The following is a 24320-nucleotide window of genomic DNA, read 5'->3' as shown; positions in this document are numbered from 1 at the left end:
GGATTTAAATTGACTTCCTAATTGACAATCGAAATATTACCATAAATAGTAAAAAATATCTAATTATAGTGATTCGGAAGGGAAAACGGCAGAATTTGAGGTTGAAAAAAAGGCCACATGGAACATAGCTCATGTGAAGAGCGTGCGCATCGAAAAGAGCTTTTCGGATTGGGGTCTTATGCGCGATTCTGACACCTGTAGCCAAAGTTATGGCCAAAAGACTGAAACATACTCAAAACGACCCCAATGAGGAACATGTCACAATCAATTCCCGCCTTTGCTCTGATATGCCAATTTATGGTATCTCAGCGCCATCAAGGTGCAATCTGACAGCTCAGCATCATCTGTCTCAGATCCCCTGCATCAAACTCAAGTAACAAATAATATCTATTCAAAAAAAAGCAATATTTGTTCATTCTCTTCGTTCAAATTTAGTCATGTGAGTGGCTACAAATTACCAAGTGAAGTTAGTTTATTGCTAACTGATGTACTACCACTCCTACCAATCGTAGCATAAAAGTAATGGATGATGCAGTGACAAATCCTGATTTTTCTTACCATAAAATATCATTATTATTCTTTTTCGAATCAAAAGAAAACTAGAGGTTTACTTTAACCCTAAGTTTTTCTTTCCAGTCCGTAATTAGCAATACACGAACAAAACAAAACAGACATAAAACTCGAAGAAAGAACTGTAATCTGCTCAACTAAATTTCCAAGGACTTCCTGTGCTCCTGTCATTAAATTGCAACCATTTATCATTTGAATGATATTTGGATATTAATCTAAGTATTTGAGGGACATCAAGCTAATTATTTTACAGAAAGGAGAAGTATCTAGTTAAAAGGATTCTAAACTATTGAAAATCTTACCTCCGACAAAAAGATAAATACCCTGATTTCCCGGTTGGTATGACTGCAACTTATTAAATCTCATAAACAAAGGTTTCAATGGCGAAAGACTTTTATGACCTGCTCAATTCGTCTCCGGCAAAGCGGACAGTTGGTTAAGTTTGAAGAGCATGTCATACAACAGCACATATGACCGCACCTGCATATGATTAGCAATCGGCCATTCATTCATTATGAATAAACAATTCCAAAACAAAAACAAGTAATATCATGAATCTTAAGTTTAAAGTTGGGTGTGAAGAAACAAAAGCCAAAATTTGCTTAAGAACAATGCCTATCATCTCACATGCTAGAACAAATCAAAGAATCTAACAAAGTTTACAAACTTTACATATAGGTCAAACATAAATATTAATATTTTTGAGAAACCTTTCTATTGCTATTGGCATGACGCCTCAGTGAGGCAAGGGAGGGAAAAAGAAAAAGAAAAGTACATTATTTTCCGGCGTTTTCTCATAAAACGCCGCTAAAACCCCATTTTGCTGTAGTGAGTGTTTTTCTGGAGCAAGGCAAGCTCCGTGCACATCTCCAGCGCAACGAATTCCCAGGCACATGTAGTATGAAATTGCCCGCAAAAAGAGGAAAAGACCGTTTGGTCCGACATGAATTCCCCGAGTCCCAACATTTTTTTAATGGAAAGTCCTTGCATTTCGCTCAAATTTCTTATTTGTAATGAAAAAAAAAAGATTATTCACATGTTTCAAAAGTTAAAAAACCAACTCGAACGCGATAGCTAGAGATTTGGTTAGTAATATTTGAATGCTGTTGGTTAGTAATATTTAATATCGTATTTGCAGAGATTTTGGTCCAGGGGGGGTCGACGACTGCTTGATTCTTCTCCCCTTTACTGTTTCTCTGTCTGCAAAAATTCCTTAATAGCTTCAAATAATGGCCGAGACCCAAGGTTTTCTTATTGTAAACCTTTTCTTTTTCTTTTTTTGCTGCTTAATCTCATTGTACATTTCTTTTTCCCTTTTTCTGTATTGATTTGGTACCCTTATATACTGTTGAATGTTGATTACGGTCGTTTGTTGTGGCATAACAATAATGGTATCCTGGTGATATATTATTTAGTTGCTATTTTGTTTATGATGATCACTTAGAAACCAAAACATAATGTTAGTAGATGAGAATGCTTGAAATGGTTTCTTTTAGTATATACATATATATTCATTTCAATGTCAATTTCTCCATTGTATCAGATACGGACGGATCAGCAAAGATGACGACAAGGAGTGCATCCAATAAACTCAGGAATTCTATGTCAAAGAGAGGTAGGAGGAGCAGTAAAGTAATGTCTATTGAAATTGATGATAAGCGTACTCCGGAGGAGGTGCGGTCTGTTGATGCCTTCCGCCAGGCTCTTGTATCGGAGGACAAGCTACCTGCAAGACATGACGATTATCGTACGATGCTCAGGTTACCATCTTTCCGGACTCTTCATTTCCCTTAGAAGTACTCATTGCTGACATATTTCGATATGAATACCAAGGTATAAGCTTCTAAATATATGAATTTTTGTTGTACAACATAGGTTCATCTATTTTGTTGTAGAGAAATACATTGTTATATTATAAGGCTGAGTTTTAACGTGTATTCAGGTGTAAGCAGGATGATTAATGGGTTTGCTTGTGAATCCAATTGTAGATTGCAAGTTCAAGAAGGATTTGAGCAGCAATACACAGTCTGATTCATGTGGCCATTTATCCCCAAGATTTCAGATAATTAGATGTTCGACGATATTATATTAAAGTTTCAACTTTACCGACCTCTCTATAATGCAGGTTCTTGAAGGCCAGACGATTTGACCTCGAGAAATTAAAGGAAATGTGGATAAATATGCTCCAATGGAGGCAAGAATTTGGTACCGACACAATTATTGAGGTATTCTTCTTACAAAACATAGAATTATTCTATTTGTTGAATGTTCATGTCGAATATGGCGTTTCTGAAAAAGCTCTAGAAGATGACTCCCATTTGCTTTCCCTTTAGGGTGCGTTTGGTTCACGGAATGTAAGATTATCGGTGAAAATAAAAGACTACCAGGGAATAATATTACTGGGAATGTTGTATTTTGTGTTTGGTTGGTTTAGCAGGAATGTAAGATTACCCTGTTTTGTTAAAGGAATAAAATATTATTAAAATGTATATTTGACCGAATTGTCCTTATTATATATTTGTATAATATTACAAGTTGAAAAATATTTATATATTTTCTTTAAAAAATTTAAATTCATAAAATTTATATAATTTTTTTATAAAATAAAAAATATAAAAATGTATAATGAAAGGGTAAAATTTTATTTTAACCCCTGAACTTCATATAACATTTTAATTATAGTTTTTTTTGTAAATCTAAAATAGTTTAAGGATAAATTTGTAATTTAACCTTCGTATAATTTTTATTATTCAATGACAGAAGAATGATATTTTTGAAAAAAAAAATTAAGGGCATTTTAGTCCAAAATGTCGGTAATGTTACAATAACTAAGGGAATGGAGGTAATAATATTCCCGGTAATATATCCCAAAAAATCCACTATTAATAATAAAACATTACCGGGGAATGACATCCGGCCAAACCCAAACGGGGGAATGTGGGATTCCACCCCATCCAAACGACCCCTTAGGACTTCGACTTCAAGGAGCGTTCAGAAGTGTTGAAATATTATCCCCAAGGGTACCATGGGGTCGATATGGATGGACGACCAGTTTATATAGAAAGACTAGGCATGGTAGAAGCTGGCAAGCTCATGCAAGTGACGACAATGGACCGCTATCTCAAATACCATGTAAGGGAGTTTGAGAAGACCTTTCAAATGAAGTTTCCAGCTTGCTCAATTGCAGCCAAGAGCATATTGATCAAAGCACAACCATCTTGGATGTGAATGGAGTTGTGAGTGAGATTCCATAATCACTATATCTATGTTTCAACAAATTCAATACTCAGTTTAACAAATCCGAAATTAATCCTGATGGTTCTTCTAGCTATCCTCTTCGACCTTCTTTGTAGAAAAAGGAAATGCTCATTTCAAACCAGTCCACCTCAGTTACCTTTACAAAGAAAGAAGGAAAATTTTAATCATGTGTAAGAATGCCTTCCGTCTTAATTTCGTTAATGGCACAGGGTCTTAAGAGCTTCACCAAAGCTGCAAGGGACCTTGTAGGTAGTCTTCAGAAGATTGACAGTGACAATTATCCTGAGGTACTGATTTCCTTTACATTATTCATGCATAATTGCCAGGTTTTTGATTCGGTAGTGACGTTTTAAACATTAGATGATGGAATTGTGATGTGCAATGTTGTTGCTTTCTGCAGACGTTGAACTGCATGTTCATCATCAATGCAGGTTCCGGATTTAGAATGTTGTGGAATTCTGTCAAGTCTTTCCTTGATCCTAAGACCACAGCCAAGATCAATGTAAGAATGCATATTACATTCGCTTCCTCACACTCGAATTTGCAAATTTTAACCAATAAGAATTGGTGAAACCGATTACATACCAGGTTCTTGGAAACAAATTTCAGAGCAAGTTGCTTGAAATAATTGATAAAGGGTATATTCCCATTAGATTATCTAAATTTTGTTTATTTTTCACGATGTTGAAACAAATCACTGGTGTTACTTCTTTTCTTCTCATATATATCTACATATAATTTTTTTTCTTGTTGGTGCTCTATATCAGTGAATTGCCTGATTGTTTGGGAGGCATTTGTACTTGTGCCGATCAAGGAGGTTGCATGCTTTCCGACAAGGGTCCATGGAAGGACCCAGAGATCATGAAGGTGAGCCAGTCGTTTTTATTTCTTTTTTATCAGTTGCAGTCATATTGATTATCTAGTATGGTTTGTAATCAGGATTCTAGGCACTCCTAACCAATTTTTTCCATCTTGCAGATGGTTCAAAGTGGTTCTCATAAAGGCTCAAAGCAATCTCAGGCTGAAAGCACTGAAGAGAAAACAACTTTAGAGGTTAAAACTGTGACCACGGAGGTTCTACTTTCTCTATCAACATGCTCTTAGCTCGCTCTTATTCCCTCTATATCGATGACCTATGTTACTCTGCCACTTCATTTTTCAACGATTGACCAAGTAGTTTGTTTCACAGGCAACACAGGCTAGTGATCCCGTCGATGCTGAGCCAGTTCCAGATGCTGCAGATAAACGATCAAAGAATCAAGTTGAGCATCCGGAGCCCGCCCCTGTACTGGATATTGTAAGTTTAGCAGCCTTCTTTCTGAATACTGTCAATTATTAGGAGCTGATACATGCAAGCTGTGAAAACTATAGAAGCCTTAGACGATGCATTGTCTATCAACATAGTTTCTTCTGAAATTCCCAGGTCCCAAAGGCATCAATGGAAATTGTTCCAGTGGCTAAATGAAAATTTTGCTCCTCTACCGAAAGGTACATGGCTTACTCATATTGTGATTTACTCTGCATGTTCCTTGATCGTGCGTCAATGTCAGTTTTGTTATTTTCTGTGTCATAAGTGTCTAAGATACCATATTAGGATTCTAAATTATAGCAGGTGCTAAGGTTTGTTGTGGAAATCACAGATTCTTTTACCAATCAAGAAAGCCACAAGAACCTTTATGTGGTTAGCTCTCCTCTTTTCAATGGTGTGATGGCCTTTGTTATGGGAGTCGCCACCATGGTGAAAGTGACACGCAGCATACCGATTAAGACCAGAGAAGGTATCAACATATATACCAGTCAACATCTAGTCTCGCTATCAACATCTAGAATTCAACATCTAGATGTTATCAACATGCAATCTACAATAATGGCTCCTGAGAAGGAAGAAATGTTGAATTCTGCACTAAGCCGGGCTGATGCCTTGGAACAAGTGCTTATGGCAACCAAGAAGGTAACTGTTGCTATTTTTTGATGAAATTATTTACCAGTCATACAATTGACTATCATATTAGCAAAAGCTATAACGACACATATCTATATTGCTTCGACTCTTCTTTTCTCTTGAAGTACTATAATTCGACACATATTTGGACATGAGTATGCGATTTAGTCCTTCAAGGACCATTCAAATACATGGAAATCCCGAAAATTTTGTCACTCATGTCAAACACTCGTACCTGACGAGTGTGAGTCATATACGAAAGAGGAAAAAGAAACTACAAAGCTCAATATTTAGTGCCTCATTTTTGCATGGACTTAAAAGGTGATTGTCATTTCCTTGCACTTTCATATATACCTGTCGCCATGCATGAGTCCGGCCTATTGTGTTTTTTTTAATCTGCCTGGTTTAGAAACCAGGGCTTCCAAAGCAAGGAAATGAATTCCCCTAGAAACATGTAGGGGAGTTTAATTTTTATCAGTGTTAATCTAAATTCTATTCTTTTATTGAAGTTAATATACATATTTACTTTATGGTCTCTGTTATAAAGCAATATGGGAAGGATAATCAGCCATCTAAGTACTATTCTTTTATTGAAGTTAATCTACAAATATAATTCCCAGTCTCTGTTATAAAGCAAAATGAGATGATTATAATTTATATGATAAAAAGTAATTATAAAACTTTTGGGGTTCTCTCATTAGATACAAATGAAACATTCTTAGAAATATTTCACATTTTCTTGTACTCTGTTGTTGTAAATGTTTGGATGAGTATAAAATACAATTAGTTCATATAAGGCTAAAGAAAAAGATAAAAATCGATTATAATAAAAAAAAATTACCAAGGTAACTTTTTAGAGTAAAATATATAATATTTTAATTTGAAATCGAAAATATTAATTTTTTTTATAAAATTAATGTAAATTAAAAAACTATTTCACCTACAATTTAAAAAATTATTGTCAATATATTTTTGTTATGACTAAATATAAAATTGTATAACTTTTTAAAATAAAAAATAATTTTTTAAAATCCGTCATAATATAACATTCTTAGGGTGCGTTTAGTTCACGTAATGTAAGATTATCAGGGAATAGGATTACTGTGAATGTTGTATTTTGTGTTTGGTTGGCTTAGCAGGAATGTAAGATTACTGTGTTTGGTTAAAGGAATAAAAGATTATTGGAATGTATATTTGACAAAATTGTCCTTATTATATATTTATTTTTTTAACAAGTTGGAAAATGTTTATATATTTTCTTTAAAAAATTTAAATTCAAAAAATTTATATAATTTTTATAAAATTGAAAATATAAAAAGGTTTAATGAAAGGGTAAATTTTATTTTAACCCCTGAATTTAATATAAAATTTTAATTATAGACTTTTTTTGTAAATCTAAAATAATTTAAAGATAAATTTGTAATTTAACATTCGTAGAATTTTTATTATTCAATGACAGAAAAATGATATTTTTTAAAGAAAAAAAATAAGGACATTTTAGTCCTAAACGTCGGTAATACAACAATACCTAAGGAAAGGGGGTAATGACATTCACGATAATATACCCAAAAAAAATCTACTATTGGTAATCTTATATTACCGGGAATGAGATTCCCAGGCTAACCAAACAGAAAATGTGAATTACATTCCCATGAAAATTTCACATTCCCTCATCCAAACACCCATAAGTAAATGATTACCAATTAAATGATTTTTTAAGTTGAAACAAATAATATTTTAAATAAAAATTAGTCATAAATTAACTTAAAAGAGTTACCCTCGCACAACTGGAACTACCCTAAATGTTGACATCGATTTTACAAATGGAAAGGCAGATAGAGACGGTCTAAACGCCGTGTTTACTTGGAAAAAAGGAGTTGAAGTAGATGGCAGGTGTGGTTGAACAATTCACTTTGATAATTAAAGGAAAAGCAAAGTCAAAAGGCAATGGAGATTGGCGAGAATGTATTCAAATGAAGAAGGCATCTTTTCCACGCTTTTATCAATGCAAGGCCAACCCTTTTTAGCCACTGGGAAGATGAGATAATAAAGTCTTATTAACAGATAAAAAAACTTGAACACATGTTTGCAGTATATAGTTGCTGTCATTTTGTTAAATAATTGGTCATACACCCGACAAATCTTTGGGAATCAGTACTTTTCCTCTGTTGGTATTACCAAATTATCTAAACATGAAGAAAAAGAATTATTTTCTGTTCACTTCCCTCAAAATGGTGGAAAAGTAGAGAGAGAAACAAAGAAATTTCAAGTGTATGCATGGCAACGCTTAAGCAAGATCAAACGGCAAATTATCAAAAAAAGAAAGAGCAAAAGGAGAGGCTATGGTGATATTTCCTAAAATCCCAAACCAAAACAGTGCATAGCTGTCGTTTATGCCTCAAGGGAAAATGCCATGTGAGCGTCACGTCGCTGTCCCTGGTCTTTCCTCATGCTCTTTAAATATATTTCTTCTCCACTCTCTTCTCTCTTTAGTCTGATTGGAAATCCAAAATCTGATCAGATCAGATCACTTGGATAAGAGTTTTGCAACTTTCTTGGGAAGACAAATGAAAGGAGCTTTTTTTTCCTTCTTTTTAAGGAGGAATGATCTCAAAGTTGTGAATATGAAGGTGGTTTAGAGTTTGAAGAAAAGGGTAGGCAAAAGGTGGGGTTTTGGGTAAGAAATGAAGGCCAAAGTTTGGAGTTTTACAGAGGAATAATATGAATTTCTAGAAGGAAAAGTGAAGAAGCTGATTTAAAAAGATCAAAGCAGGAAGTAAGAATTGATTCTAGGCCCCATTATTTGTTTTTCTTCTTTCTTTTGGGTACAAAAGGTGGGGTTTTTATGTTATTTTTTTTCCTGGGAATTTCAGAGGAATGGCGACGCTTGTGGAGGCACCAAATGGAGTGAAGCCAGAAGGGAAACATTACTACTCAATGTGGCAGACCCTTTTCGAGATTGACACCAAGTATGTCCCAATCAAGCCTATAGGGAGGGGAGCGTACGGCGTCGTTTGCTCATCAATCAACAGGGAAACCAATGAGAAAGTTGCTATAAAGAAGATCAACAATGTGTTTGAGAATCGTGTTGACGCGTTGAGAACTTTGAGGGAGTTGAAACTCCTCAGACACATTCGACAGGAGAACGTGATAGCCTTGAAAGATGTTATGATGCCCACTCGGATAACGAGTTTTGGTCTATGAGCTTATGGACACCGATTTGCATCAGATTATCAAGTCCCCTCAGCCTCTTTCTAATGACCATTGCAAGTATTTCATATTTCAGGTAAGTTTTTTGAAGTTAAATATAGTAATTTGGGTCTTATAAACTTCCATATGCTTTAGATGGTAATTCTGTATTTAGATACATTGCCTATTATCTATTAGTTTGCATTATGGTTTTTAAGTACTTGAAATGGTTCATTAGGCTTGTTAGTAATTACCATGAGTTTCCCATTTTTGAAGCATTAATAGCCGCTCATTTATACTGCAGTACTGTGCAATTTTGGCTTTAGGCTTTGATGAGTTCCGTTCTATCATCCGGTTGCTATGTGAATTTAGTTCGTTAGGAAAATGAACATAAAAGGCTTCTAGTTCTTTGGCTTATTACAACAATTTTTACTTTACCAGTGGAAACTCGTTATTAGATTCATTTCGGTACAAGATGATGACAATCGAGCTAGAGTTCAAGGGAAACTGATGCATTTTCGATGAAGGAGAGTTATTCAGTTCATTGTTGTTCATCGTTTCATATATTATGTGATGTTCATCGTTTCATATACCTAGGGTCTTTTCTGATTGTTCTGCATCTGCATCCATTTCCTTTTACTTTCCCTTTCTTTCCATTTTGTCCACTAAACAACAGGTTCGCTCGATCCGGTTTCCCGTAAAATGGTAAAGAATATATTACTGTTAATCCTCCCTCACCATTTTTTTTCAACATAATTGCTTCACTATGTACTTAACTGCTTGATCAGATGCAGACTCATTCTGTTTGGTTTTCAGCATAGGATATGTATATTATTAAAAGAAAAGTCTGAAAATATGATGCCTGCTTATCAGCAACACACCTAAGAGATACCGAAACTTTCTCAACTGTTCCATGTTGAATCTTGAGTAATAGTGAATCTCTATTCCGTTGCTACGCCGAAGAAAACTTAGTTCCATATAAAGTTGTAAACCATTTTTTTAGCTTCTGTTAGATATTAGTCTGGTTGTGACTAACCTTAGTAATATGTTTTTAGTTACTACGAGGGCTAAAGTACCTCCACACAGCAAACATCCTTCACCGAGATTTGAAGCCTGGGAACCTCCTTGTCAATGCTAACTGTGACTTAAAGATATGTGATTTCGGGCTGGCTCGAACCAGCAGAGGCAACGAACAATTCATGACAGAGTATGTTGTCATCCGCTGGTACTGTGCACCTGAGCTCCTACTCTGTTGTGACAATTACGGAACATCCATTGATGTTTGGTCGGTAGGATGCATCTTTGCAGAGATTCTTGGTCGGAAACCCATCTTTCCTGGAACGGAATGCCTCAACCAGCTTAAGCTGATTATCAATGTTCTTGGAAGCCAACAAGAGGCTGATCTTCAGTTTATTGATAACCCGAAAGCTCAAAGGTATATCAAGTCACTTCCACACTCTAGGGGCATCCACTTTTGCCATTTATATCCACAAGCCAATCCGTTAGCCATAGATTTGTTGCAGAGGATGCTTGTTTTTGACCCATCGAAGAGAATTACTGTCACAGAAGCACTCCTACATCCTTACCTGTCAGGGCTATATGATCCGAGGTGCAATCCACCTGCTAAGATCCCGATTGATCTCGAGATAGACGAGAACATGGGAGAACCGATGATTAGGGAGATGATGTGGACTGAAATGCTTCACTACCACCCAGAGGCTGCATCTGCCAGTATGGTCTAGGTAAACATTGTTTTCGCTATCCTTGGTTTTGCTGGTTTGTTGTAATGAACTCCGAGAACCGATATTATTGTTTCAACTCAAAGAACACTATCGAGTCTTCTGCCACGGAACTTAGATATGGAGATTTTGTTTACTTCATAGTATTTTGTTTATTGGCATGGTTTTGTTGTGGCGAACTTCGGCCGTGTAACTTGTAGAAGTGCTGTTAGTTTTAATCTAGAGGACTTGTCATTTTCGTGGTGACCCTTTATAAATCGTGTTATCCGGATTGTTTTATTTGCAGGTTTAGATGCATTTGAACACAGATACTGAAGTTGCAATGATGCTAACTGATCTACGTTTGGTTTTTAAATCAAAATAAACATTCATAATCAGCTCGAGCTCTTGCTGATGGTGCAGCCATAAATCCTCTCAAATGCCACACACACATAATCTCAATTTTAAAAAGGAAAATTTGCTATTTTCTCTCACCTATCTATATTTATAAAACAAGAAAAATAACATTATTTCCTAAATAACATCAAAGGAAATATTAATTACAGTTGAGAAAAAGTAGCTTAGACAAAGAACATGGGACTGGAATAACAAGGCGACAGATAAAAGGTCAAATTTATAATTCTTCTTTTAATTGAATTTTTTTATCGCGAGAAAAACAAAGAGTTGTGTCATAACCCCAAAAATGTAATTTCACTTTCAAATAATAATTACTTTTAAAATATGTTTTTTAATAAAAATGTAAAAAAAAAGGGTGCTTTTGGATTACCAAAAGCATTGGGTTGGGTTAAAACCAAAAGACAGTCAAAAGTTCTAATTGTATGTTCCAAGGAAAGGTTTAAAGATATTTACTCTCTTGCAAGGCTTGCTTTCCATATCCATCATGCTTATGGATTCCAAAACTCAAAAAGAAAGACTTCTAAATAGGCTAATGATTACTCAAACGTATTAGAAACGCATGAGTCTGACAAAATCAACACAAACAAGACAAGTATTAAGCTAAGACACCACAAATATGGGTAACCTCTTTGCCTTTCACTCTTTACTTTTTTGTTAGGTATGTTTCCTACACGAGCTCATGGAGAAGTAAGTACTAAAGCTAGCACCAGAAGTATTTGCTCTATCGTTTACTCTTGAACAAATCTTCTACACCATGAGTTCTGATCCTCATAGAGACAATGATCAGCCCATGTTTGCATCCAAAACTCCCCATTTTTTCAAAATAATTCTTCAGGGAGCTGTTGGAGATGATGGGTTGCTTGTAAGTATTTCTTCTTCTTTTTCTCCGTTTCATGATATTTCTACTTTGTAATCAGATTCATTCGTGGAAATTTCCATTAACTGATCATCAGGGGACTCCTAGAAAATTTGTGAGAAAATATGGAAACCAACTGTTAAGCTTGAGGTCCCAAGTGGTGCAATATGGCAGGTGGAGCTTACAAGGTTTGAGGAAACGGTGTGGTTCCAAAAGGGTTGGCGAGAATTTGCAGAGCATTACTCACTGGAATTCGTGTCCTTTTTGGTTTTTTGATATCAAGGGAATTATCATTTCCATGTATTGATTTTCGATAGAAGTGCTTCAGAGATCGAATATGCCTGTAGGAAAAACAGAGAAAAACCGACTTGCCATGTCAACGACCACAAAAGAAAATGAGAACTGATTATTCATCATATGAAACTGGAACTGATTTTAAGTTAGTGGATTCATCTTTGCACATTAACCTTGATGCCCCCTGCTCTAGTAAGATTGATCTCGGGAATCTCAATAAAAATGAGAACTCACATGGTTCTAAGGCCACAGTTGATGGTATGCATGAATTCTTTATTTCAATTTTAGCAGTGGTTATGTTCATGCCATTTTTTTGTTTTCTGCGTTTTGATATTGTTGTTTTCTATGATTTCGAGTCCATCTACGGCAGGAGTTGGAGGAATTTCAGCTTGTGGAAGTGAGAAAACGGAGCTATTTAGCTGCTCCCAAAGGTTGACAGACACTGAAAAGGCTCGCGCAATTCAGATAGTTAATACTTTCAAAAGTACTGAAAATCCAGTTTTCATGGTGGTCCTGCAACCATCATCTGTTAGTAATGGTTATCAAGTGGTAACATGTAAAACGAAAAATCTGGATACTCTCGAATTCATCATTTTGCTGACCCCAAATTTCAAATTGTTTACTCTTTTGTTTGGACTGAAAATGTTTCGTGCTCTGGTTTATTTTCCCTTCTTGAATTCCAGGCTATACCATTGGACTTTGCTAGGGAATTTTTGACAAAGCACAAGTGTAATCTGACCTTATGCAATTCTGCTGGGAAAACTTGGCCTGTGGGGTACTACATGAATGCAGGAAATAGAAAACTGCGGGCACAACTGTATGGTGGCTGGAAGGCATTTGTGCAAGACAATCATCTTTGTGTCGGTGACATTTGTGTTTTTGAGGTAATTAAGCTCCATGAAATATTACTTAGAGTGAACATCTACCCGGTTGTTGAAAATGCAAGCAAGGCCTGCAGGTCGCAGGGTGAGTAGCATCTGTTATATAGGTTATCGGTTTGTTTATATGACAATCTATAGAGATCCCTTGTTTCTTCTTATCATTTCATTTTGTTGCAGCTCATAAGAGCAAAGCCAGTCCAGTTAGAACCAGCATGGTCATTGATACTGAACCTGATTGTCAACAAACTCGATGTTCCTCCATATCCCGAGAATTTAAAGGCTTGAATCTTGATGAACAGGAGAAGAGCATGGATTGCATATATTCAACTAAAGAATTTGGGGGTCATAATCTTTTTCTTCAAATGTTTTTTTAGTTTAAGCAATGGTATGTTTCCAAAGTTAGTTGTCCTAAAAGTTCCAATGTTAACAGGTGATGTCGAATATTCTGCAAAACATGACAACGGAGGAATATCAAGTTCTTGGGGATGTCTGAAACCTGACCTTATGGGAAAAATCAAGATGCAACCATCGACTCCAACCAAGAAACAAAGAACAGCGGGTATTGCAAGTTGGTCTTCATCAAGATTGAGTACAGAAGTTAAATATAATCTTTGATAAGAGTGCTCCATAGATCAATCTATGTACTAACAGTGAAGAGGATGATATATTTCTGTTGTTTCAGGGAGTAGGAAAAGTAAAGATAAATCCCATTTTCCAAGTCCTCGAAAAAAAATGAGAACTAATTCACCTAGTCAACATGGAACGAATTCGAAGTTAGTGGCTTTATCTTCTGGTATAAGCCCTAATGATGGGATCAATTTCGGAAATCTCAACAAAGTTGATGGTATGCTTTCTTTATTTCAATTTTGGCAGTGGCTTACAGTTGAGATGCCCATGTCATTTTATCCTTTTGTAAATTATGGCTGAGAGGTGTAAAAACTGAGGTTTTCAGTTGTGTGCAACGGTTGACAGCCATCGAAAAAGCTCATTCTGTTCAGATATAGATAGTGCTTTCAAAGGTTCTGGAAGCGGAAATCCTGTTCTCGTGATGGTCATGCAGCCATCATACGTTAGCCATACATACAGAATGGTAACTTTTAAAACTAGAACCTGGCTATTCTCTATATCTTCATTTTGCTGACACTAAGTAGCTTAAAATCACAAACTTATGCATCCCATTCTCTGGTTTCTATCCCTTTCTTGAATTCCAGTGTGTACCGTCAGACTTTGCTAGGAAATATTTGGCAACGCACAGGAGTAATTTGACCTTGCGCAATTCTTCTGGGAATACTTGGCCAGCAATTCAGATAAATTTCAGGCAGAAAACATCTATGGTGGTTGGCGGGCATTTGTTAAAGATAATCATCTTCGTGTTGGTGACATATTTGTCTTTGAGCTAATTAAGCATCCTGGAAGTGAAATTTTAATGAAAGTCGACATCTACGCAGTTGTTGAAGATACAAGCAAGGATTGCAAGCCACCGGGTGAGTAGAACCTGTTATAGGTCATTAATTTGATGATATATTTGTTCTTGTGACAATCTTCGGAGATCTTGATTACCTTTTACCATCGTAACAGCTCATGAGAGCGTAGCCAGTCGAGTTAAAAGCAGGAGCTTGGTCAGTGATAACGAACCTAATTGTCAACAAAGTCAGATTTGAAGACCTGACAGACTCGGACATTGAAATCTTGGATGGGTTTCCTGTGAACCAGAAAACAAAGGAGAAATTGGCACCTCAAGCGGAAGGGGACTAAGCTCGAGAAAGAAAAGAAGAGCATGGATAACAAAAGTAGGTGATATCGTTTGTGTTTGAAATGTTTTTGAGCTTCTTGTTGTGATGCGTCCCATGGCATGTTTATTTCTTGTAATTCTCTGGTGAGATATCTGTTGATTCATCTCTTCTTTTTTCGTTTATCTATTATATATATATATATATATGTATGTATGTAGATTGGCTATACCATTCTTCACTTATTTAATGATGAACATATTCAATGTTATGGTTTCCTACCTCTCTTGGAATATAGCCTTTCTTTGTAGATGCCAAAAAAAGATTATTCCATGCAATAAGGAATAATGAAATCGTCATTGGGCTGAATTGAGCTTTGTTTGTATATGGATTTTTCATTATAATTATAAAGATATTTTAATAAATATATATATCATTTAAATTTAATTATATTTAAACATATTCTTAAAGTAAAAAATATCCTTATTTATATTTAATTTTATTTATAAACCTATGTTTTAAAATAAAATAGATTACGTGGACACAAATAAAATTTTAAGATAGACATCCATAATAAAACGGACAATTAATATAAAAAAAATCAGATTTCAAGGTAGACACGTCTCTACTTGTTCACCCTGAACATGATTTGTATCCGTAAAATCAGATTTCAAGGTAGACACGTCTCTACTTGTTCACCCTGAACATGATTTGTATCCGTCATTTTATACAAGTACAAATCAAGTTACATCTTTAATTAAAGGAATGATTGTTATTTTTAGAGGTTTTGAGTACGTATAATGTAAGATATTTGAGTGTTTATTATTAAATAATTAAAAAAATTTAAAATATATGACTACTTGTAATCATGCTACGTGAGTTGACCAGAATTAATTAAGACAAAACCTTAAAATCAGAAAGGAAAAAAATAATAAAACATATATAGTTAAGAGATAAATGATTGATTAAAATCTATAATTAAAGAGAGATAAAAAGAGAAAGTTGGAGGGGATTCGTCGTTTCATGGTGACCTATTTAGAGGTATTTTGGAAATGCTTACCGAAGTGCCTTTGAACTAAAAACTTCGTTTAAAATACAAAAATAATCTTAAATGTTTTATTAATTTAAATCAATAAACTGTAAAATCGTATTTTTTGCGTTTGGAAAGTTCTTTTGAGAAGCAGCCGCGTGGGCATTTCTGTAAACAAGTTAGCTCTGCAGCCCATATAAAATGAAGCTCCAGAAATAACGGCAGCGCGAGATGCGATCGGCGGTCAAGGTCCCGAGCCTGTTTTTGCTGCTAGTCACCGCCGCCGCCGCTGCGTTTTTCTTTTCAAATTTCTGAATGAAATGTCACAATCACAGTGGCAATGGGAAAATGCAACCGCCGGTGCGGTGGCGGGATTCGCCACTGTAGCCGCGATGTACCCTCTGGACATCGTCCGTACGAGATTTCAAGGTCGTTCTCTCTCTCTCGCTCTGTCTGTCTGTATACGCAATAGCTTAGTAAAATATATTTCAGTCTTTTCTTTTGTCGCTGATTGGATTGAGTTTTATATAGTTAACGATGGTCGAGTCACCAATTTCCCGACTTACAAGAACACCGCCCACGCCATTTTTACCATTTCTCGCTTAGAGGTTCGCACCTTATCCATCCCTTTTCTTCTCCTTTTTGTTCTTGTTTGTTTAGCTCGTCAAATTGTATTGCTTAAGTATTAGAATTTTGAAGCTACTGAATTAATCATATAACCATGAAATTATGTGATTATTTCATCTATATCATATAGACAATCCAATTACACCATATTTACTTAGTCTAAGGTACTTTCATTTGGTTGTCTTCATGTAGAGTTGCTTTCTTTCTAACTTTCATTGGAGATTACTGTTTCTCTTTGTAAATCCCCTTTTTCTTTTGATAGTTAACAGTTTTGTGGGTTGATCATGTAGGGTTTGAAGGGGCTTTATGCTGGCTTTCTTCCTGCAGTTTTAGGATCCACTGTTTCATGGGGTTTATATTTCTTTTTGTAAGTGTCACTATAAATTTACATTTGTTCTCATCAGCTTGATTACAATACATCATTTGGATTATTATTATCGGTTAAAAAATGTTTTGTGACAATCAATTAATATGGTGTTCTATTGTTATTCCTTGTAGCTATGGCAGAGCTAAACAAAGGTATTCCAAAAACAGAGAGGGGACGCTTAGCTCTGGTCTTCATCTTGCGTCTGCTGCAGAAGCTGGAGCTTTGGTGAGTATAAACTTCTAATAACATGATTTGGAGGGAAAATGGAAGATTCGCACTTCTTAATAGTATCAAAACTTACAACTGATATTAGAAGACTAAAAAAGAAATTACTTTTAACTGTAAAAGTTTGCTAATAACCGAGCTTAAAATCTTTTAGGATATGGTCTAAGATGCTAACCGACAATAGCATGTCAGTACATGTTGCTGCAGTTGGATGCTAATTGAGTTCTCTTGGTTTAAGTTAGTCATCTACTCATATTCACTCTGCTGATGCTAGGTTGAACTGGTCTTTAATTGACGTTAAACAAGATGGTTTACAATTCGTATTCTATTAACAATTTGAAACTTGTGGCCTTTTTCAGGTTTCCTTGTGCACAAATCCTATTTGGCTTATTAAAACAAGATTGCAGCTTCAGAATCCTCTAAATCAAAATCGACGTTATGCTGGTATATATGGTCAGTTCTTCATCTTTACATTAACTTGCTAGTAATGTGCCCCAAGTCTGAGATAATAATTTCCCTGGATAGGTATAGTAACTCTGACTCCAACTCCTAGTAAAGCCATTTGAATTGATATTTTTGGTCCTACAGAGATGTCCATGCCTGAAATTTTTTAAGATGCACCTTTTTCTTTGTAGATTTCTTGTGCCGGTTGAAATTTCTAGAGATGATTTAACTTTATTAATCAGATATGGTTTTGAGCACTGATGTGAAATTAGCTACTTTTGAAAACGATAGATGATCAAGAGAGGTTTATACTTTTCAACATGAACACCTTTTAGTGCCTTAATGTTTTCATCTGGAATTGTAATCCATGCAAAATGGTTTTCTGGTGCATTTAATCTCCATTTCTGTTGCTGCTATTTCCTCAATATCGTTGTCTTAATTATTTCAGATGCCTTAAGAACAATACTGAGAGAGGAAGGATGGACTGCACTTTATAAAGGACTTGGTCCGGGTCTGTTGATGGTAGTTTTCTGGATGTTTTACATTTAGTTTTTATCCTGCTTTTTACATCATTATACGCTTATTCACACACATACCTTCCCACCAAATTGTTTAAGTAATACCTATGTTACTCAAGAGTTAAATGTGAGTGATTGACACGGATATGTATCCGGCACTGCCACACGAGTATGTATCCGACACCGCCACACAGCTACGTTCAATTTTTTTTTCAAGTTTTTCATTTTTTTGGAGAGCCTTTGGATGATCATACAATATACCCCCATCTGTGGATAAGTGTCGAACATGGGTGCCTGACATGGTACTTAAAGATAATGAAGAGCCAGAGCAACATAACCCCATACTTCTCCAATTTACTGCATATTTTGACTTTAGCAGGTCTCTCATGGAGCTATTCAGTTCACAGCATATGAGGAACTGCGTAGGATAATGGTTGATTATAAAGCAAGAAAACAGAAATCTGAAAGTGCCAGTAATTTGTTGGTATGTAAATGCAGTTCCGTTGGTCTAAACTTCGGGTTTACATGCATAACAAATGACATACAAACTCATGATTTGTGCCATATGCTCTTAGTGTCTATGTTTATTGTGTTTTTGGGCACATGGTTCTATCATTTGAGGAGGCTACAGTGGATAACGATTTCTAACAATCTCTAGCATTTTGCGCAGAACTCATTTGACTACGCTGTTCTGGGGGGGTCTTCTAAAATTGCCGCCATTCTTATTACATATCCATTTCAGGTATGCATTGTTACAAGTGGTGTGAAGCATTTGTTTATAATCATCTTCTCCGAGTTTTCTGGTCATGGTGTGCCTTACAATGGTGATTTTTCTTTCCAGGTTATTCGAACTCGAACACAGGTAAAGGGCTAGGAAATTTGAATATAGATGTGTTAGACACCCCTGGTGTCTAACACTAATACCCAAACCCAAGTAACGAAGAGATAGTAAATTTAACTTAAGATAATTTGCAGCTAGCCTTTGGTTTGTATGGAAGGCTGTAATTTGAACTTACCTCTTTTATCTTTTTCAGCAAAGACCTAGTGACGAGGGAATTCCAAGATATATGAACAGTTGGCATGTTGTGAAGGAAACGACACGGTGAGAATATATCGAAACCTGAATTTATCATCTTACTGCTGAGGATAAACTTTAACCATTGTGAATGCTATTATTTGCAATTCCCTTCCTCCATAAGTTGATGTTTTCTTTTGGTATCTGAATGACTTGCAGGTTTGAGGGTCTTCGTGGATTTTACAAAGGGATAACCCCAAACCTTCTGAAAAACGTTCCTGCTTCTTCGATAACATTTATCGTTTACGAAAATGTACTCAAATTGTTAAGACCGGTAAGAAAGAATGATTGAAGAAGGCATCGACATCAACAATGAATGCATGGGGTTGAGAAGGAAGAAAGATTCAGGACACATCAACTTAATTAAAGTATAAATATCACATTACAGAAATAGAGTTCAACTTATTTTTACAATATTATTCACCCGTGAGTTAATACATTTCGGTCATCTTATTCTATGGTTATACCATATTCTGTGTATGCTGTCGGAGGCCATGCCTTTTGTTAGCCAAATCAATGGTCTTCATGGAAACAGTTCGGATCTTCCCCCTTCCCATTTTCAGCTCAGTTTACGAAATCATTGACACTGAATGTGGAAAAACGGTCTACACGGCCGTGTTTGTTTTCTCTGCTCTCAGCTCTATGAATCAAGAGAGTGTGGAAGAACTTTATACGGGTTGAGTATCCCATTGGGGTCAAGCAGCTTTTTTATGAAACCCATTGTTTTCACCTATCAAAGCAAATTCTTGATTTAGACAAGCTCCGAAGCAACCGTGACTGGGAGAAACAAAATCAGCAAGCAGAACTTTGTAGCATTCTTTTGTTTAGAAGAAAACTCACGGTTTCAGGAGATTTGCTGTAATAAATCTTGTTAGCTTTCATTAATCCCAGGCCATGTTCGGTACAGATACTCCCTCGGTGCTTAGATGTCCATTCATAGATGTAGGGTTCGATTTGTTCTTAAATCTGTACAAATATATTGCAGATGATCAATAAAAATATTGAAGCATTTCTTCAAGTTTTAAACATGGATCTTACTTAATCATCATACTGCGAAGCAGATACATTAAGATGCAAATTTCCATCCCCCAGGTGACCGTCTCCAACTACTCTGGCCAAATCACCTGAAAATTTAAGATACAGAGAGAGTGGATTTTTTGTGACATTTATATTTCTGTAAAATGCTGGACTAGTAATTTACTAACAACGGAATAACATTGAATTAATCGGAAAAGAAAAGTTTTATAGATAGAAACAATAACAACTTAGCTTACCAAGTCTTGTCGACAGGCAATGACAAATCGTATTTGTAAACGGCACCAGCTTTCATCAGTGCTTCTGGCACACCCTGCAACGTAAGAGAAGGAACATTAAAACTAAATACTTGAATATAAGATGACCAATGTCCCCGATGATTATCGATTATAAAAAATGTGGTTTCGAGATTGGAACCTCACGTATTCGCCAGAATGAGGATGCTTGATTTATGTCTTCTGCAAGAACACCATCAGAAATTAAACCACCTTCCATAGAGCTAAGTAAGAAGGCCTCAAGTTTCTCCCTGCAGGAATTCTAAAAATTGTAAACACATGGAAATATTACAGGTGCTGATAGCTTGCAATAGATGTTAGAAGGAATCCCAAAATATAGTACAATCATCACTGATCTTTAATCTTTTCCTTTCCTTTTCATTCAGGAAGCGGAGCCAGAAACGATAAGAACCAAATTCATGTATACCGTCCATAAATGGTTAATGAAAGATCATTTGATAGAATCAAGTTCCAACAAAACTAAAAGGAAAAATGTTAAAAAACTCGAGAGGTAGGTTTTTAGTTGATTTTAGCAATTTGGAATAGCAATCAACGTTAGAGCTTCAGCTACGTTTGTGTGATATGAAAGCAGGAGATTTAGTATAGTAAAACAATGTATTTAAAACAAGCTTAGTACCAGTACATGGATAATAACCAATTAACAATGCTACCTATCATAAGATTCATCACTGCCCGTTGTCTCAATTAGAACATAAAAGTTGTGCATTGAGGCGGGTAATGGATTCCAACTCCATCTAAATGATTCAAGACCTGGCAGATATAATGTAATAAGTAGGAAGCAAATAGAGAAAGTATAAAGAATCGGCAATGCTTCTATTCCAACCTTCTTTCAACAACAGAAAATTAGACTTGCAGGACTATACATTAATAAGGAAATTTCAACCCTTAGTCCAGCCAAAATATGAATGTAAAAAAAGGGTATTTAGCAGCAAAACTAGTAGCATATGATGCACAGACTGGGAAAAGAGTTGCAGTATGCTACAGAAATCTAACCAAATCCATGGCCTGGATATCCAAAAACTCAAATGCAGATAGAATTTCCCCCATCTTTCTTTTTGCTTCCATGAGTAGATTCTGAAAAACATAAGAAAGAAAATGGTAAGCAGAAGAAAAAGGTGTCAGCTATACTATTATTCTGCATTAGTTTAGCATAAACTGATCCCAAGAAAAAAATATTATGGAAGCAGATCAAACCTGGCAGCTAGAATAGTCTCTGCACGCCAGAAAAGCTATATTTACCGAAGACAACTTGGGAGGGGTCAATATAGACACTTTCGTTACAATTCCCAGAGATCCTTCACTTCCTACACCAATGATAGGAGAAACATAAAGGAAGTTGAATAAACTACTGAAAATGCACTTGCAACAATCCACTACTAAAGGCACTCACCTATAAACAAATGCTTCAAGTCATACCCAGTATTATCTTTATGCAAAGTCCCGAGCATATCAAGCACATCACCATTTGCTAAAACAGCTTCAAGGCCTACAATGTTGTGGCAAAGATAAGTTCAAAGTAGCGTTAATAATAGTTAAATGGCTAGACTTTATTCAGCACCTCAACTTCAAGATCATTCACTTCATTCTAACATTAACATTAATCCATCTTCAGAGTTTCATGTTTCATTTTCTTTTAGAAAATGAGCTTCAAACGCCAATAAACTTGAAATACTTTGAGATTTGTCTATGCAACCATAAATCCCAAGTACAACAATAAATATACATAACCTCATATAACCAGATGGATGAGAATGCAATGCCTTAACATTTTCATATTAGCAGTTTCACTATGCATAACATTCAACAGGCTCTTTTTCAAATTTCCTTTCCAATTAGCAAAACTACCTTACTTCTGTATGTTTACACTGCAGGAATTAAAGGGCATAAAAAGGGGGAAATGAAGAAAAAGTCCGAAGTTCAAATTCAAAGCTGGAACAAGTGGATTCCTCACCAAGTACATTCCCATGAAGCGAACCATAACATACAAGGAGCAAACCACCAGCATTAGTTGAAACATTTCCACCAATTTGACAGCTTCCTTTCGCACCCAAGTCCAGAGGCATGATAAATCTGAAAATAAAAACATGTATGGATATATCAGGAGTTAAGGCAGATCAATATCCTCAGATATATTGACAGTAGCAAGCAATTACCCTTGGCTGTCTAGGAAGGAGATAAGATTTTTTAATATGCATCCTGCTTCACATACCAATATACCACTGACCTGAAATATAGCATATAAAAATCTTTCATATATACGTGGTGGCGTGTTTTCTTTTCCTTTATAAAGTGGCTTCATTTACTGTTCTGAATTGATCAGGATCGATCAGTATTACTAAATGTTATTTCCCTTTTGTTCATTAAGTCCAATAATGCGATTCATTAGGTCCCTAGTGAATTTTGATAAGTAGGATCCACAATGCATAATAATGATTCAAAATGAAAGGTCCTTATACGTCTATAATAAGGGGTGAGCAAAACTCAACTCAACACAAAAAAAAACCCGACTCAACTCATAATTTAATAAACTTGACTGGACTCGAAAAAAATTCAAACTCGAGATGAGTTATAAAATAGAACTCGAATAACTCAATTTTAGTAATTAGTGGATTGATTTTCAAGTTTGAGTCGAGTCCTTTAACTCTGCATGAAATATGTATAACTATATAGCATATGAAGGAATATATATGTATATTGTATATGGTTATAGAAAATCTTTTAAATTGGAATCAAATAGTATCATAACATTATGCATATTTACAATAAATTTAAACAGAAAATCAAACAACTCGACTCGAAAACATTTCAAATAAAGTGAGTTATAAAATAGGACTCGCCAACTAGAATAATTCAAAAAAAAAATTATTCGACTCGACTCAACTTGATCGAATGCTCACCCTTATCTATAATTGGCCAAAAATAAAAACAGAATAAGCAAGAAACAAACAGAGAAATAACATAAAAGCATACCTCGTCAAAACTTATGATATTATTCATTGAACCAACATTGACAATAACCTGAAGAATTATATCAGCAAGTGCAGTTAATTAAATACAAGACAGGCACACTGCCAAAAGGACTATCAAACCATAGATTATTGATCAATAATTGGAAACAATTGCCAGCACCTCATCAAAAACAGGCACACTGCCACCAACAAGACCGGTATTTCCCCCTTGAGGAACAACAGCCAAACACCTCGAATTACAATATTTAAGAACCTGTGCCACCTGCAATACAGAATTGAATATAAAAATACATACAAAGACCTTGATTTTAGTACCGGTGAAGATACAACAAAAATGGACGAGGGAAAATTAAGAAAATGAACCTCCTCAGTACTTCGAGGCTGAAGCAAAAGTTTACTGGAGCATTTGTACTTATGCATCCAATCTGTATTTACAGTTTCGAGCCTATCCTCATCTTGAATAACACTTTTCTCTCCTAGTAACTGCTTAAAATAACTGATATCATCGGAATTTAAAGTCGAAAATGCAGGATTTCTCTGAACAACTGTCGACACTGAACTGAAGCATCTGTACCGAATAGCATTCGCTTCTCCGGAACTTTTGTAATCTCGGATCAGATCGGCTGACAACTTTTTTCATTCAAATATCTAAATTCTGTTGAGAAATCAGAAAAACGTTATGATATCTAAACCATATTAATAATTCTTAAAACGATAGTACGATACTCAAATTTTCTGAAGAACGATTGAAAGGAGTTGAGTTCAACGCAGCGGATAAAACGAAACAGAACTCAACTGACGGTTGACAATCGACTTCAATGATCGCCGGAGATTGCTAGTAGCTCTCTACTTCTCCATTTTCAGTTGCCCTTTTTGTTT

At 35.5% G+C, this 24320-nt stretch overlaps 2 protein-coding genes and 2 pseudogenes across 3 annotated transcripts; 3 read left to right on the top strand and 1 right to left on the bottom strand.

Moving 5' to 3' along the window:
* The first annotated feature begins 2141 nt into the window (after positions 1-2141).
* On the top strand, positions 2142-5293 carry LOC120212419 (phosphatidylinositol/phosphatidylcholine transfer protein SFH12-like). Its single transcript, XM_039210727.1, is given in 11 exon segments — positions 2142-2330; positions 2696-2795; positions 3541-3760; positions 3763-3806; positions 4038-4115; positions 4229-4330; positions 4417-4466; positions 4596-4695; positions 4807-4902; positions 5018-5125; positions 5252-5293. Coding segments are annotated over 11 exon segments (1098 nt in total). The 5' UTR covers positions 2142-2172.
* A 2685-nt stretch (positions 5294-7978) lies between these two features.
* On the top strand, positions 7979-10874 carry LOC120212530 (annotated as a pseudogene).
* Positions 10875-16056: 5182 nt separating this feature from the next.
* LOC120212527 (folate transporter 1, chloroplastic-like) lies at positions 16057-19580 on the top strand. 2 transcript variants are annotated; one of them, XM_039210803.1, is made up of 11 exons: positions 16057-16314; positions 16417-16493; positions 16803-16879; positions 17011-17104; positions 17464-17557; positions 17997-18070; positions 18443-18550; positions 18737-18808; positions 18908-18928; positions 19101-19168; positions 19301-19580. In XM_039210803.1, exons 1-11 carry the CDS (start codon positions 16206-16208, stop codon positions 19431-19433), a joined length of 927 nt encoding a protein of 308 aa, XP_039066734.1. In that variant the 5' UTR covers positions 16057-16205; the 3' UTR covers positions 19434-19580. The 2 variants fall into 2 exon arrangements, with proteins under 2 accessions (XP_039066734.1, XP_039066735.1); XM_039210804.1 differs by having other exon boundaries at positions 16058-16314; positions 18446-18550.
* On the bottom strand, positions 19468-24299 carry LOC120212529 (annotated as a pseudogene).
* Positions 24300-24320: the final 21 nt, after the last annotated feature.

Source organism: Hibiscus syriacus, unplaced genomic scaffold (genome assembly GCF_006381635.1).
Source record: "Hibiscus syriacus cultivar Baekdansim isolate YM2019G1 unplaced genomic scaffold, ASM638163v2 tig00110013_pilon, whole genome shotgun sequence".
In the NCBI taxonomy this organism is placed as follows: domain Eukaryota; kingdom Viridiplantae; phylum Streptophyta; class Magnoliopsida; order Malvales; family Malvaceae; genus Hibiscus; species Hibiscus syriacus.
The sequence above is the reverse complement of the archived record's forward strand: the minus strand, read 5'-3'. Positions and strand labels throughout refer to the sequence as shown.